The sequence below is a fragment of the Chiloscyllium plagiosum genome, unplaced genomic scaffold (genome assembly GCF_037043375.1).
Source record: "Chiloscyllium plagiosum isolate Xiang-an unplaced genomic scaffold, Cpla_swu_hap1 HiC_scaffold_50, whole genome shotgun sequence".
NCBI classification, from domain to species: domain Eukaryota; kingdom Metazoa; phylum Chordata; class Chondrichthyes; order Orectolobiformes; family Hemiscylliidae; genus Chiloscyllium; species Chiloscyllium plagiosum.
Genome location: NW_028270188.1, coordinates 57,715,083 through 57,730,364, shown reverse-complemented (window position 1 = coordinate 57,730,364; position 15,282 = coordinate 57,715,083). Strand labels below are relative to the sequence as shown.

Here is a 15,282-nt window from a genome sequence, read left to right as displayed (position 1 = left end):
TGTGTGTGTTAGGGAGTGAGAATGTGGGTGTGATAGGGAGTGGGAATGTGTGTGTTAGGGAGTGAGAATGTGGGTGTGATAGGGAGTGGGAATATGTGTGCGTTAGGGAGTGGGAATGTGTGTGCGTTAGGGAGTGGGAATGTGTGTGCGTTAGGGAGTGGGAATGAGTGTGTGTTAGGGATTGTGAATGTTTGTGCGTTAGGGAGTGGGAATGTGTGAGCGTTAGGGAGTGAGAATGTGTGTGTGTTAGGGATTGGGAATGTTTGTGCGTTAGGGAGTGGGAATGTGTGTGTATAAGGGAGTGAGAATGTGTGTGTTCGGGAGTGACAATGTGGGTGTGTTAGGGAGTGGGAATGTGTGTGTGTTAGGAAGTGGGAATGTGTGTGTGTGTTAGGGAGTGGGAATATTTGTGCGTTGGGGAGTGGGAATGTGTGTGTGTTAGAGAGTGGGATAGTGTCTATGTTAGGGAGTGGGAATGTATGTGTTCGTTAGGGAGTGGGAATGTGTGTGTTTGAGGGATTGGGAATGTGTGTGTGCGAGGGAGTGAGAATGTGTGTGTGTCTTAGGGAGTGGGAATGTGTGTGTTAGGGAGTTGGAATGTTTGTGCGTTAGGGAGTGGGAATGTGTGTGTTTGTGAGGGAGTGGGATAGTGTGTATGTTAGGGAGTGGGATAGTGTGTATGTTAGGGAGTGGGAATGTATGTATGTTAGGGAGTGGGAATGTATGTGTTTGTTAGGGAGTGGGAATGTGTGTGTGTGCAGGAGTGGGAATGTGTGTGTGTGTGTTAGGGAGTGGGAATGTGTTTGCGTTGGGGAGTGGGAATTTGTGTGTGTGTTAGGGAGTGGGAATGTGTGTGTTAGGGAGTGGGAATGTGCGTTGGGGACTGAGAATGTGTGTGCATTAGGGAGTGGGAATGTGTATGTGTGTTAGGGAGTGAGAATGTGTGTGTGTTAGGGAGTGAGAATGTGTGTGTGTTAGGGAGTGGGAATGTGTGTGTGTTAGGGAGTGGGAATGTGTGTGTGTGTTAGGGAGTGGGAATGTGTGTGTTAGGGAGTGGGAATGTGTGTGCGTGAGGGAGTGGGAATGTGTGTGTGTTAGGGAGTGAGAATGTGTGTGTGTTAGGGAGTGAGAATGTGTGTGTGTTAGGGAGTGGGAATGTGTGTGTTAGGGAGTGGGAATGTGTGTGTGTTAGGGAGTGGGAATGTGTGTGTTAGGGAGTGGGAATGTGTGTGTGTTAGGGAGTGGGAATGTGTGTGTGTTAGGGAGTGGGAATGCGTGTGTGTTAGGGAGTAGGAATGTGTGTGTGTTAGGGAGTGGGAATGTGTGCGTTAGGGAGTGGGAATGTGTGCGTTAGGGAGTGGGAATGTGTGTGTGTCAGTGAGTGGGAATGTGTGTGCGTTAGGGACTGATAATGTGTGTGTGTAAGGGATTGGGAATGTGTGTGTGTGAGGGAGTGATAATATGTGTATGTTAGGGAGTGGGAATGTGTGTGTGCAAGGGAGTGGGAATGTGTGTGTGTTAGGGAGTGGGAATGTGTGTGTGTGTTAGGGAGTAAGAATGTGTGTGTTAGGGAGTGAGAATGTGTGTGTTAGGGAGTGAGAATGTGTGTGTTAGGGAGTGGGAATGTGTGTGTGTGTTAGGGAGTGAGAATGTGTGTGTTAGGAAGTGTGAATGTGTGAATGTGTGTGTGTGTGTGTGTGTGTGAATGGGAATGTGTGCGTGTTAGGGAGTGGGAATGTGTGTGCTAGGGAGTGGGAATGTGTGTGTGTTAGGGGGTGGGAATATATGTGGGAGGGAGTTGGAATGTTTGTGCATTAGGGAGTGGGAATGCGTGTGTGTTAGGGTGTGAGAACGTGTGTGTGTTGGGGAGTGGGAATGTGTGTGTTAGGGAGTGGGAATGTGTGTGTTAGGGAGTGGGAATGTGTAGGTGTTAGGGAGTGAGAATGTGTGTGTGTCAGGGAGTGGGAATGTGTGTGTTAGGGAGTGAGAATGTGTGTGCGTTAGGAAGTGGGAATGTGTAGGTGTTAGGTAGTGGGAATGTGTGTGTGTTAGGGAGTGGGAATGTGTGTGTTAGGGAGTGAGAATGTGTGTGTGTTAGGGAGTGGGAATGTGTGTGTTAGGGAGTGGGAATGTGTGTGTTTTAGGGAGTGAGAATGTGTGTCTGTGAGGGAGTGGGAATGTTTGTGCATTAGGGAGTGGGAATGCGTGTGTGATAGGGTGTGAGAACGTGTGTGTGCTAGGGAGTTCGAATGTTTGTGTTAGGGAGTGGGAATGTGTAAGTGTTCGGGAGTGAGAATGTGTGTGTGTTAGGGAGTGGGAATGTGTGTGTGTTAGGGAGTGGGAATGTGTGTATTAGGGAGTGGGAATGTGTGTGTGTTAGGGAGTGGGAATGTGTGTATTAGGGAGTGAGAATGTGTAGGTATTAGGGAGTGAGAATGTGTGTGTTAGGGAGTGAGAATGTGTAGGTATTAGGGAGTGAGAATGTGTAGGTATTAGGGAGTGAGAATGTGTAGGTATTAGGGAGTGAGAATGTGTAGGTATTAGGGTGTGAGAATGTGTAGGTGTTAGGGAGTGAGAATGTGCAGGTGTTAGGGAGTGAGAATGTGTGTGTTCGGGAGTGGGAATGTGGAGGTATTAGGGAGTGAGAATGTGTAGGTATTAGGGAGTGAGAATGTGTAGGTATTAGGGTGTGAGAATGTGTAGGTGTTAGGGAGTGAGAATGTGTGTGTTCGGGAGTGGGAATGTGGAGGTATTCGGGAGTGAGAATGTGTAGGTATTAGGGAGTGAGAATGTGTAGGTATTAGGGTGTGAGAATGTGTAGGTGTTAGGGAGTGAGAATGTGCAGGTGTTAGGGAGTGAGAATGTGTAGGTGTTAGGGAGTGAGAATGTGTGTGTTCGGGAGTGGGAATGTGGAGGTATTAGGGAGTGAGAATATGTAGGTGTTAGGGAGTGAGAATGTCTAAGTGTTAGGGAGTGAGAATGTGTGTGTGTGTTAGGGAGTGAGTATGTGTGTGTGTTAGGGAGTGAGAATGTGTGTGTGTTAGGGAGTGAGAATGTGTGTGTGTTAGGGAGTGAGAATGTGTGTGTGTTAGGGAGTGGGAATGTGTGTGTGTTAGGGAGTGGGAATGTGTGTGTGTGTTAGGGAGTGAGTATGTGTGTGTGTTAGGGAGTGAGAATGTGTGTGTGTTAGGGAGTGAGAATGTGTGTGTGTTAGGGAGTGAGAATGTGTGTGTGTTAGGGAGTGGGAATGTGTGTGTGTTAGGGAGTGAGAATGTGTGTGTGTTAGGGAATGGGAATGTGTGTGTGTGTTAGGGAGTGAGAATGTGTGTGTTAGGGGGTCAGAATGTGTGTGTTAGGGGGTGAGAATGTGTGTGTGTTATAGAGTGAGAATGTGTGTGTTAGGGAGTGAGAATGTTTTTGTGTCAGGGAGTGGGAATGTGTGTGTGTGAGAGTGAGAATGTTTGCGTCAGTGAGAATGTTTGCGCGAGTGAGAATGTTTGCGCGAGTGAGAATGTTTGCGTGTGAGAGTGAGAACGTTTGCGTGTGAGAGTGAGAACGTTTGCGTGTGAGAGTGAGAATGTTTGCGTGAGAGAGTGAGAATGTTTGCGTGTGAGAGTGAGAATGTTTGCGTGTGAGAGTGAGAATGTTTGCGTGTGAGAGTGAGAATGTTTGCGAGTGAGAGTGAGAATGTTTGCGTGTGAGAGTGAGAATGTTTGCGTGTGAGAGTGAGAATGTTTGCGTGTGAGAGTGAGAATGTTTGCGTGTGAGAGTGTGAGAATGTTTGCGTGTCTTTGAGTGAGAATATTTGCGTGAGAGAATATTTGCGAGAGAGAGAATGTTTGCGTGAGTTAGAATATTTGCGTGTGAGAGAGTGAGAATGTTTGCATGAGTTAGAATATTTGCGTGTGAGAGAGTGAGAATGTTTGCGTGAGAATGAGAATATTTGCGTGTGAGAGTGATAATGTTTGCATGTGAGTGAGAACACGTGTGAAAATGCACATGAGCGCGAATGTGATGGATTGTGTGAGCGCGATAACGTGTGTGCGTGTGAATAAGAAAGTGTGAGAGTGACAATGTGTGTGGTGAAAGTGAGAATGTGTGCGCGAGTGAGAAAGCGTGAGAGTGAGTGAGAAAGTGTGTGAGTGAATGAGAAAGTGTGTGAGAGTGAGAAAGTGTGTAAGAGAGAGTGAGGTCCGTGCGCGCGTTTGTGTGTGAGAGAGAGAGAAAGGGCAAGTGTGTCATGTGTCAGGGAGAGATTGAGAACGTACAGGGGCGTGAGAGAGAGTGCGTGTGCCTGCGAGCGTGAGAGTGAGAGACAAAGAGTGAGAACGAAAGGGAGAATATATGTGAGGGGGCAAGACGATGACTGGTGTGAGAGGAGAGAGAAAAACAGCTGTTGGAAAGTTACACTGAGCTCTGACTTACATTTGCAATGTAACCAGCTCCCACGTCAGTGATGTGATTAAAGCTGAGATTTAACGTCATTAAAGTCTTGTTCGACTTTTTAATTGTAGAAAGTGCCTCTCCAATCAGCTTGGCTCCGGCGTCATCAATCTTGTTGTTTCTCAGAGTTAGATTTTGGAATCTATGAAATAATTCCTCATTAATGTTGGTACAGAGCGACAGGACAGTTCCACCCTGTAAAGCAGCGACCACTAGCGCCTGGAGGGTTTGGGGGTGGGGGGGTGGGGGTTAGCGAGGGGCAGCACATGGGGAACACCAGACCCCTGACAGTTCCACTCCGAGACCCCTCCCCAAGAACGTAGTGAAATATATCGGCCGTTTCTTTGGGGTCAGAACCCCAGATGTCCCTCCAAAATGGGGAACTGCGTCCCTCTATCACAGGGATAAGGAGAGGGACTACAGCGGGTCACGATGGTGGCTTATTCCCCTACAACCTTCACAAAATGGGCAATGAGGGACGGACATTAAATACTGGTCCACACAGCCACTTGCACATGAAGCGGAGGAACAAGTTTAAAAGACATGTGTGGAAAGAGCAGAAAATGGTCACCAAGCAGCGCAAAGGGTTAACATCACTCACGGCAACTGTGGTTCAAACACTGCTCAAAAAACACGTCACCAAGATCCCACACAATACACACAGAGCAGCACTGTCAGGGGGACAGCACTGAGACACTGCAGCACTGTCAGGGGGTCAGCACTGAGACACTGCAGCACTGTCAGAGGGTCAGCACTGAGACACTGCAGCACTGTCAGGGGGTCAGCACTGAGACACTGCAGCACTGTTAGGGGGTCAGCACTGAGACACTGCAGCACTGTCAGGAGTCAGCACTGAGACACTGCAGCACTGTCAGGGGGACAGTACTGAGACACTGCAGCACTGTCAGGGGGTCAGTACTGAGACACTGCAGCACTGTCAGGGGGTCAGCACTGAGACACTGCAGCACTGTCAGGGGGACAGCACTGAGACACTGCAGCACTGTCAGGGGGTCAGCACTGAGACACTGCAGCACTGTCAGGGGGGCAGCACTGAGACACTGCAGCACTGTCAGGGGGACAGCACTGAGACACTGCAGCACTGTCAGGGGGACAGCACTGAGACACTGCAGCACTGTCAGGGGGGCAGCACTGAGACACTGCAGCACTGTCAGGGGGACAGCACTGAGACACTGCAGCACTGTCAGGGGGGCAGCACTGAGACACTGCAGCACTGTCAGGGGGGCAGCACTGAGACACTGCAGCACTGTCAGGGGGACAGCACTGAGACACTGCAGCACTGTCAGGGGGTCAGCACTGAGACACTGCAGCACTGTCAGGGGGTCAGCACTGAGACACTGCAGCACTGTCAGGGGGTCAGCACTGAGACACTGCAGCACTGTCAGGGGGTCAGCACTGAGACGCTGCAGCACTGTCAGGGGGACAGCACTGAGACGCTGCAGCACTGTCAGGGGGTCAGCACTGAGACGCTGCAGCACTGTCAGGGGGTCAGCACTGAGACACTGCAGCACTGTCAGGGGGGCAGCACTGAGACACTGCAGCACTGTCAGGGGGGCAGCACTGAGACACTGCAGCACTGTCAGGGGGACAGCACTGAGACACTGCAGCACTGTCAGGGGGTCAGCACTGAGACAGTGCAGCACTGTCAGGGGGTCAGCACTGAGACACTGCAGCACTGTCAGGGGGTCAGCACTGAGACACTGCAGCACTGTCAGGGGGTCAGCACTGAGACACTGCAGCACTGTCAGGGGGACAGCACTGAGACACTGCAGCACTGTCAGGGGGTCAGCACTGAGACACTGCAGCACTGTCAGGGGGACAGCACTGAGACACTGCAGCACTGTCAGGGGGACAGCACTGAGACACTGCAGCACTGTCAGGGGGACAGCACTGAGACACTGCAGCACTGTCAGGGGGACAGCACTGAGACACTGCAGCACTGTCAGGGGGACAGCACTGAGACACTGCAGCACTGTCAGGGGGACAGCACTGAGACACTGCAGCGCTGTCAGGGGGTCAGCACTGAGACACTGCAGCACTGTCAGGGGGACAGCACTGAGACACTGCAGCACTGTCAGGGGGACAGCACTGAGACACTGCAGCACTGTCAGGGGGGCAGCACTGAGACACTGCAGCACTGTCAGGGGGACAGCACTGAGACACTGCAGCACTGTCAGGGGGACAGCACTGAGACACTGCAGCACTGTCAGGGGGACAGCACTGAGACACTGCAGCACTGTCAGGGGACAGCACTGAGACACTGCAGCACTGTCAGGGGGACAGCACTGAGACACTGCAGCACTGTCAGGGGGTCAGCACTGAGACACTGCAGCACTGTCAGGGGGTCAGCACTGAGACACTGCAGCACTGTCGGGGGGACAGCACAGAGACACTGCAGCACTGTCGGGGGGTCAGCACTGAGACACTGCAGCACTGTCAGGGGGTCAGCACTGAGACACTGCAGCACTGTCAGGGGGTCAGCACTGAGACACTGCAGCACTGTCAGGGGGTCAGCACTGAGACACTGCCGCACTGTCAGGGGGACAGCACTGAGACACTGCAGCACTGTCAGGGGGACAGCACTGAGACACTGCAGCACTGTCAGGGGGTCAGCACTGAGACACTGCAGCACTGTCAGGGGGACAGCACTGAGACACTGAAGCACTGTCAGGGGGACAGCACTGAGACACTGCAGCACTGTCAGGGGGTCAGTACTGAGACACTGCAGCACTGTCAGGGGGTCAGCACTGAGACACTGCAGCACTGTCAGGGGGACAGCACTGAGACACTGCAGCACTGTCAGGGGGACAGCACTGAGACACTGCAGCACTGTCAGGGGGTCAGCACTGTCAGGGGGACAGCACTGAGACACTGCAGCACTGTCAGGGGGTCAGCACTGAGACACTGCAGCACTGTCAGGGGGACAGCACTGAGACACTGCAGCACTGTCAGGGGGACAGCACTGAGACACTGCAGCACTGTCAGGGGGACAGCACTGAGACACTGCAGCACTGTCAGGGGACAGCACTGAGACACTGCAGCACTGTCAGGGAGACAGCACTGAGACACTGCAGCACTGTCAGGGGGTCAGCACTGAGACACTGCAGCACTGTCAGGGGGACAGCACTGAGACACTGCAGCACTGTCAGGGGGTCAGCACTGAGACACTGCAGCACTGTCAGGGGGTCAGCACTGAGACACTGCAGCACTGTCAGGGGACAGCACTGAGACACTGCAGCACTGTCAGGGGGACAGCACTGAGACACTGCAGCACTGAGACACTGCAGCACTGTCAGGGGGACAGCACTGAGACACTGCAGCACTGTCAGGGGGTCAGCACTGAGACACTGCAGCACTGTCAGGGGATCAGCACTGAGACACTGCAGCACTGTCAGGGGGACAGCACTGAGACACTGCAGCACTGACAGGGGGACAGCACTGAGACACTGCAGCACTGTCAGGGGGACAGCACTGAGACACTGCAGCACTGTCAGGGGGTCAGCACTGAGACACTGCAGCACTGTCAGGGGGACAGCACTGAGACACTGCAGCACTGTCAGGGGGTCAGCACTGAGACACTGCAACACTGTCAAGGGGACAGCACTGAGACACTGCAGCTCGGTCAGGGGTCAGCACTGTCAGGGGGACAGCACTGAGACACTGCAGCACTGTCAGGGGGGCAGCACTGAGACACTGCAGCACTGTCAGGGGGACAGCACTGAGACACTGCAGCACTGTCAGGGGGTCAGCACTGAGACACTGCAGCACTGTCAGGGGGACAGCACTGAGACACTGCAGCACTGTCAGGGGGTCAGCACTGTCAGGGGAGAGCACTGGGACACTGCAGCACTGTCAGGGGGACAGCACTGAGACACTGCAGCACTGTCAGGGGGACAGCACTGAGACACTGCAGCACTGTCAGGGGGACAGCACTGAGACACTGCAGCACTGTCAGGGGGTCAGCACTGTCAGGGGAGAGCACTGGGACACTGCAGCACTGTCAGGGGGACAGCACTGAGACACTGCAGCACTATCAGGGGGACAGCACTGAGACACTGCAGCACTGTCAGGGTGTCAGCACTGAGACACTGCAGCACTGTCAGGGGGTCAGCACTGAGACACTGCAGCACTGTCAGGGGGACAGCACTGAGACACTGCAGCTCGGTCAGGGGTCAGCACTGTCAGGGGGACAGCACTGAGACACTGCAGCACTGTCAGGGGGGCAGCACTGAGACACTGCAGCACTGTCAGGGGGACAGCACTGAGACACTGCAGCACTGTCAGGGGGTCAGCACTGAGACACTGCAGCACTGTCAGGGGGACAGCACTGAGACACTGCAGCACTGTCAGGGGGACAGCACTGAGACACTGCAGCACTGTCAGGGGGTCAGCACTGGGACACTGCAGCACTGTCAGGGGGACAGCACTGAGACACTGCAGCACTGTCAGGGGGACAGCACTGAGACACTGCAGCACTGTCAGGGGGCAGCACTGAGACACTGCAGCACTGTCAGAGGGTCAGCACTGCGACACTGCAGCACTGTCAGGGGGTCAGCACTGAGACACTGCAGCACTGTCAGGGGGTCAGCACTGAGACACTGCAGCACTGTCAGGGGGACAGCACTGAGACACTGCAGCACTGTCAGGGGGACAGCACTGAGACACTGCAGCACTGTCAGGGGGTCAGCACTGAGACACTGCAGCACTGTCAGGGGGTCAGCACTGAGACACTGCAGCACTGTCAGGGGGTCAGCACTGAGACACTGCAGCACTGTCAGGGGGACAGCACTGAGACACTGCAGCACTGTCAGGGGGACAGCACTGAGACACTGCAGCACTGTCAGGGTGTCAGCACTGAGACACTGCAGCACTGTCAGGGGGTCAGCACTGAGACACTGCAGCACTGTCAGGGGTCAGCACTGTCAGGGGGCAGCACTGTCGGGGGGAAGCACTGTCAGGGGGCAGCACTGTCAGGGGGTCAGCACTGAGACACTGCAGCACTGTCAGGGGTCAGCACTGAGACACTGCAGCACTGTCAGGGTGTCAGCACTGAGACACTGCAGCACTGTCAGGGGGACAGCACTGAGACACTGCAGCACTGTCAGGGGGTCAGCACTGAGACACTGCAGCACTGTCAGGGGGACAGCACTGAGACACTGCAGCACTGTCAGGGGGGCAGCACTGAGACACTGCAGCACTGTCAGGGGGACAGCACTGAGACACTGCAGCACTGTCATGGGGTCAGCACTGAGACACTGCAGCACTGTCAGGGGGTCAGCACTGTCAGGGGAGAGCACTGGAACACTGCAGCACTGTCAGGGGGACAGCACTGAGACACTGCAGCACTGTCAGGGGGACAGCACTGAGACACTGCAGCACTGTCAGGGGGCAGCACTGAGACACTGCAGCACTGTCAGAGGGTCAGCACTGAGACACTGCAGCACTGTCAGGGGGACAGCACTGAGACACTGCAGCACTGTCAGGGGGTCAGCACTGAGACACTGCAGCACTGTCAGGGGGTCAGCACTGAGACACTGCAGCACTGTCAGGGGGTCAGCACTGAGACACTGCAGCACTGTCAGGGGTCAGCACTGTCAGGGGGCAGCACTGTCGGGGGGAAGCACTGTCAGGGGGCAGCACTGTCAGGGGGTCAGCACTGAGACACTGCAGCACTGTCAGGGGGACAGCACTGAGACACTGTAGCACTGTCAGGGGGTCAGCACTGAGACACTGCAGCACTGTCAGGGGGTCAGCACTGAGACACTGCAGCACTGTCAGGGGGACAGCACTGAGACACTGCAGCACTGTCAGGGGGACAGCACTGAGACACTGCAGCACTGTCAGGGGGACAGCACTGAGACACTGCAGCACTGTCAGGGGGACAGCACTGAGACACTGCAGCACTGTCAGGGGGACAGCACTGAGACACTGCAGCACTGTCAGGGGGACAGCACTGAGACACTGCAGCACTGTCAGGGGGACAGCACTGAGACACTGCAGCACTGTCAGGGGTTCAGCACTGAGACACTGCAGCACTGTCAGGGGGACAGCACTGAGACACTGCACCACTGTCAGGGGGTCAGCACTGAGACACTGCAGCACTGTCAGGGGGTCAGCACTGAGACACTGCACCACTGTCAGGGGGACAGCACTGAGACACTGCAGCACTGTCAGGGGGACAGCACTGAGACACTGCAGCACTGAGACACTGCCGCACTGTCAGGGGGACAGCACTGAGACACTGCAGCACTGTCAGGGGGACAGCACTGAGACACTGCAGCACTGTCAGGGGGTCAGCACTGAGACACTGCAGCACTGTCAGGGGGACAGCACTGAGACACTGCAGCACTGTCAGGGGGACAGCACTGAGACACTGCACCACTGTCAGGGGGACAGCACTGAGACACTGCAGCACTGTCAGGGAGACAGCACTGAGACACCGCAGCACTGTCAGGGGGGCAGCACTGAGACACTGCAGCACTGTCAGGGGGACAGCACTGAGACACTGCAGCGCTGTCAGGGGGTCAGCACTGAGACACTGCAGCACTGTCAGGGGGACAGCACTGAGACACTGCAGCACTGTCAGGGGTCAGCACGGAGACACTGCAGCACTGTCAGGGGGTCAGCACTGAGACACTGCAGCACTGTCAGGGGGACAGCACTGAGACACTGCAGCACTGTCAGGGGGACAGCACTGAGACACTGCAGCACTGTCAGGGGGTCAGCACTGAGACACTGCACCACTGTCAGGGGGACAGCACTGAGACACTGCAGCACTGTCAGGGGACAGCACTGAGACACTGCAGCACTGTCAGGGGGTCAGCACTGAGACACTGCAGCACTGTCAGGGGGTCAGCACTGAGACACTGCAGCACTGTCAGGGGGTCAACACTGAGACACTGCAGCACTGTCAGGGGGTCAACACTGAGACACTGCAGCACTGTCAGGGGGACAGCACTGAGACACTGCAGCACTGTCAGGGGGACAGCACTGAGACACTGCAGCACTGTCAGGGGGTCAGCACTGAGACACTGCAGCACTGTCAGGGGGTCAGCACTGAGACACCGCAGCACTGTCAGGGGGGCAGCACTGAGACACTGCAGCACTGTCAGGGGGACAGCACTGAGACACCGCAGCACTGTCAGGGGGACAGCACTGAGACACTGCAGCACTGTCAGGGGGGCAGCACTGAGACACCGCAGCACTGTCAGGGGGACAGCACTGAGACACTGCAGCACTGTCAGGGGGTCAGCACTGAGACACTGCAGCACTGTCAGAGAGACAGCACTGTCAGGGGGACAGCACTGAGACACTGCAGCACTGTCAGGGGGACAGCACTGAGACACTGCAGCACTGTCAGGGGGTCAGCACTGAGACACTGCAGCACTGTCAGGGGGTCAGCACTGAGACACTGCAGCACTGTCAGGGGGTCAGCACTGAGACACTGCAGCACTGTCAGGGGGACAGCACTGAGACACTGCAGCACTGTCAGGGGGTCAGCACTGAGACACTGCAGCACTGTCAGGGGGTCAGCACTGAGACACTGCAGCACTGTCAGGGGGTCAGCACTGAGACACTGCAGCACTGTCAGGGGGACAGCACTGAGACACTGCAGCACTGTCAGGGGGACAGCACTGAGACACTGCAGCACTGTCAGGGGGTCAGCACTGAGACACTGCAGCACTGTCAGGGGGTCAGCACTGAGACGCTGCAGCACTGTCAGGGGGACAGCACTGAGACGCTGCAGCACTGTCAGGGGGTCAGCACTGAGACGCTGCAGCACTGTCAGGGGGTCAGCACTGAGACACTGTAGCACTGTCAGGGGGTCAGCACTGAGACACTGCAGCACTGTCAGGGGGTCAGCACTGAGACACTGCAGCACTGTCAGGGGGACAGCACTGAGACACTGCAGCACTGTCAGGGGGTCAGCACTGAGACACTGCAGCACTGTCAGGGGGTCAGCACTGAGACGCTGCAGCACTGTCAGGGGGTCAGCACTGAGACACTGCAGCACTGTCAGGGGGGCAGCACTGAGACACTGCAGCACTGTCAGGGGTCAGCACTGAGACACTGCAGCACTGTCAGGGGGACAGCACTGAGACACTGCAGCACTGTCAGGGGGACAGCACTGAGACACTGCAGCACTGTCAGGGGACAGCACTGAGACACTGCAGCACTGTCAGGGGGTCAGCACTGAGACACTGCAGCACTGTCAGGGGGGTCAGCACTGAGACACTGCAGCACTGTCAGGGGGTCAGCACTGAGACACTGCAGCACTGTCAGGGGACAGCACTGAGACACTGCAGCACTGTCAGGGGGTCAGCACTGAGACACTGCAGCACTGTCAGGGGGACAGCACTGAGACACTGCAGCACTGTCAGGGGGACAGCACTGAGACACTGCAGCACTGTCAGGGGACAGCACTGAGACACTGCAGCACTGTCAGGGGGGCAGCACTGAGACACTGCAGCACTGTCAGGGGGACAGCACTGAGACACTGCAGCACTGTCAGGGGGACAGCACTGAGACACTGCAGCACTGTCAGGGGGACAGCACTGAGACACTGCAGCACTGTCAGGGGGTCAGCTAAAAAATTGTCCCATAGCCATTAGGTGCAATAGTCAGAGTGGGGTGGGTTACTCTTCAGAGGTCGGTGTGGACTGGTTGGGCCGAAGGGCCTGTTTCCACACTGTAGGGAATCTAATCTAATTCTAAAAACGACTGAAATCCCGCCAAGGTAAGCACTCACGGACTGTCTTCACTCAGGAGCTGATGATATGGATGTCCTGCTATCGGATTACCGTCCAGTACCACCGACCTGCAGAGACAAAAGCACATAGCATCACACCTCCCTGGACCACTACGCTGATATATGGCCCAAAGCGATGGCAGAATTTCAGAGACATTTTAAAATATGTCAAGATCCCTGATTTACCTGCCTTCTTGTTCCATCTGGTAGCAAGCACAGATCAGATCTCCGTACTGAACAGTCATTGTGAACAATTGTAAACCACAAGGATAAAATTCAAATTAAATCACACCCCCACACCCCACACACCCCCACACCCCCCCCCCACACACACACACACACACACACACCCACACACACAACACACCCCACACACCCCACACACACACACACCCACACCCCACACACAGACCCTCAGCCCCCATAACCCCCCCCCACACACACACACACACACCTCCTCAACACCCCACACACCCTACACACACACACCCCCACACCCCACACACACCCCCACACCCCACACATCCCCACACCCCACACACACACACACCCCCACACCCACACCCCACACACACACACACACACACACCCCACACCCCACACACACACACACACACCCCACACACACCCCCACACCCTCAGCCCCCACACCCCACACACCACACACACACACACACCCCCCACACCACACACACAACCCACATCCCACCACACACCCTCACCCCCCACACCCCCCACACACACACACCCCCCACACCCACACCCCCCACACACACACCCTCAGCCCCCACACCCCACACACACACACACACACACACACACCCCCACACCACACACACACACCACATCCCACAAACACACCCTCACCCCCCACACCCCACACACACTCACACACACCCCACACCACACACACACACCCACATCCCCACACACCCCACCCCCACACCCCACACACACACACACCCCACACCACACACACACACCCACATCCCACACACACACCCTCCCCCCCACACCCCAACCACCCACACACCCCCCCACACCACACACACACACCCCCACACCCCACCGCCCGCCTCCCCCACCCTTCCACCCACACCCCCCTCCCCAACCCGCCACCACCCTCCGCTCCCGCTCCCCAGCACCGTTCCCCCCACCCCGGCCTTCCCTCCCAACACCCCTCCTGCCCAGCCTCCCTCCACCCCTACCCTCCCCCACCCTCTCCCACACACACCCTCAGCCCCCACACCCCACACACACACACACACACACACCCCCACACCACACACACACACCCACATCCCACACACACACACCCTCACCCCCCACAACCCCACACACCCCACACACACACACACCCCACACATACATACCCACCACTCCCTAACCCCCCCCACACACATCCTCACCCCCCATACCCCACACACACACACCCACACCCCCCACACACACACACACACACACCCCACACCCCACACACACACCCCCACACCCCCCACACCCCACACACACACCCCCACACCCACACCCCCCACACACACACCCTCAGCCCCCACACCCCACACACACACACACCCCCACACCACACACACACACCCACATCCCCACACCACACACACACACCCACATCCCACACACACACCCTCACCCCCCCACACCCCCACACACACCACACCCCCACACCACACACACACCCCCCACATCCCACACACACACACCCTCACCCCCCACACCCCCCACACACACACCCTCAGCCCCCACACCCCACACACACACACACACACCCACACCACACACACACACCCACATCCCCACACCACACACACACACACCCACATCCCACACACACACCCTCACCCCCCCACACCCACACACACACACACACACCCCACACCACACACACACACACCCCACACCACACACACACACCCACATCCCACACACACACCCTCACCCCCCACACCCCACACACACACCACACACACACACACCCCACACCACACACACACCCCACACATACATACCCAACACTCCCTCACCCCCCACACACACATCCTCACCCCCCACACACC

At 56.4% G+C, this 15,282-nt stretch overlaps 1 protein-coding gene across 1 annotated transcript in view; it reads right to left on the bottom strand.

Annotated features, from left to right (window-relative positions):
- The window catches only part of LOC148135328 (leucine-rich repeat-containing protein 71-like), a 380,621-nt gene extending 367,166 nt beyond the window's left edge, over positions 1 to 13,455 (bottom strand). The window contains exons 1-3 of the mRNA XM_087985124.1: positions 13,397 to 13,455; positions 13,211 to 13,279; positions 4,426 to 4,585 (exon numbers count right to left, since the gene is read on the bottom strand). Coding sequence (XP_087841250.1) covers positions 4,426 to 4,585; positions 13,211 to 13,279; positions 13,397 to 13,455 — 288 coding nt within the window. The remainder of the gene's footprint in view (positions 1 to 4,425; positions 4,586 to 13,210; positions 13,280 to 13,396) is intronic.
- Between the last annotated feature and the right edge of the window lie 1,827 nt (positions 13,456 to 15,282).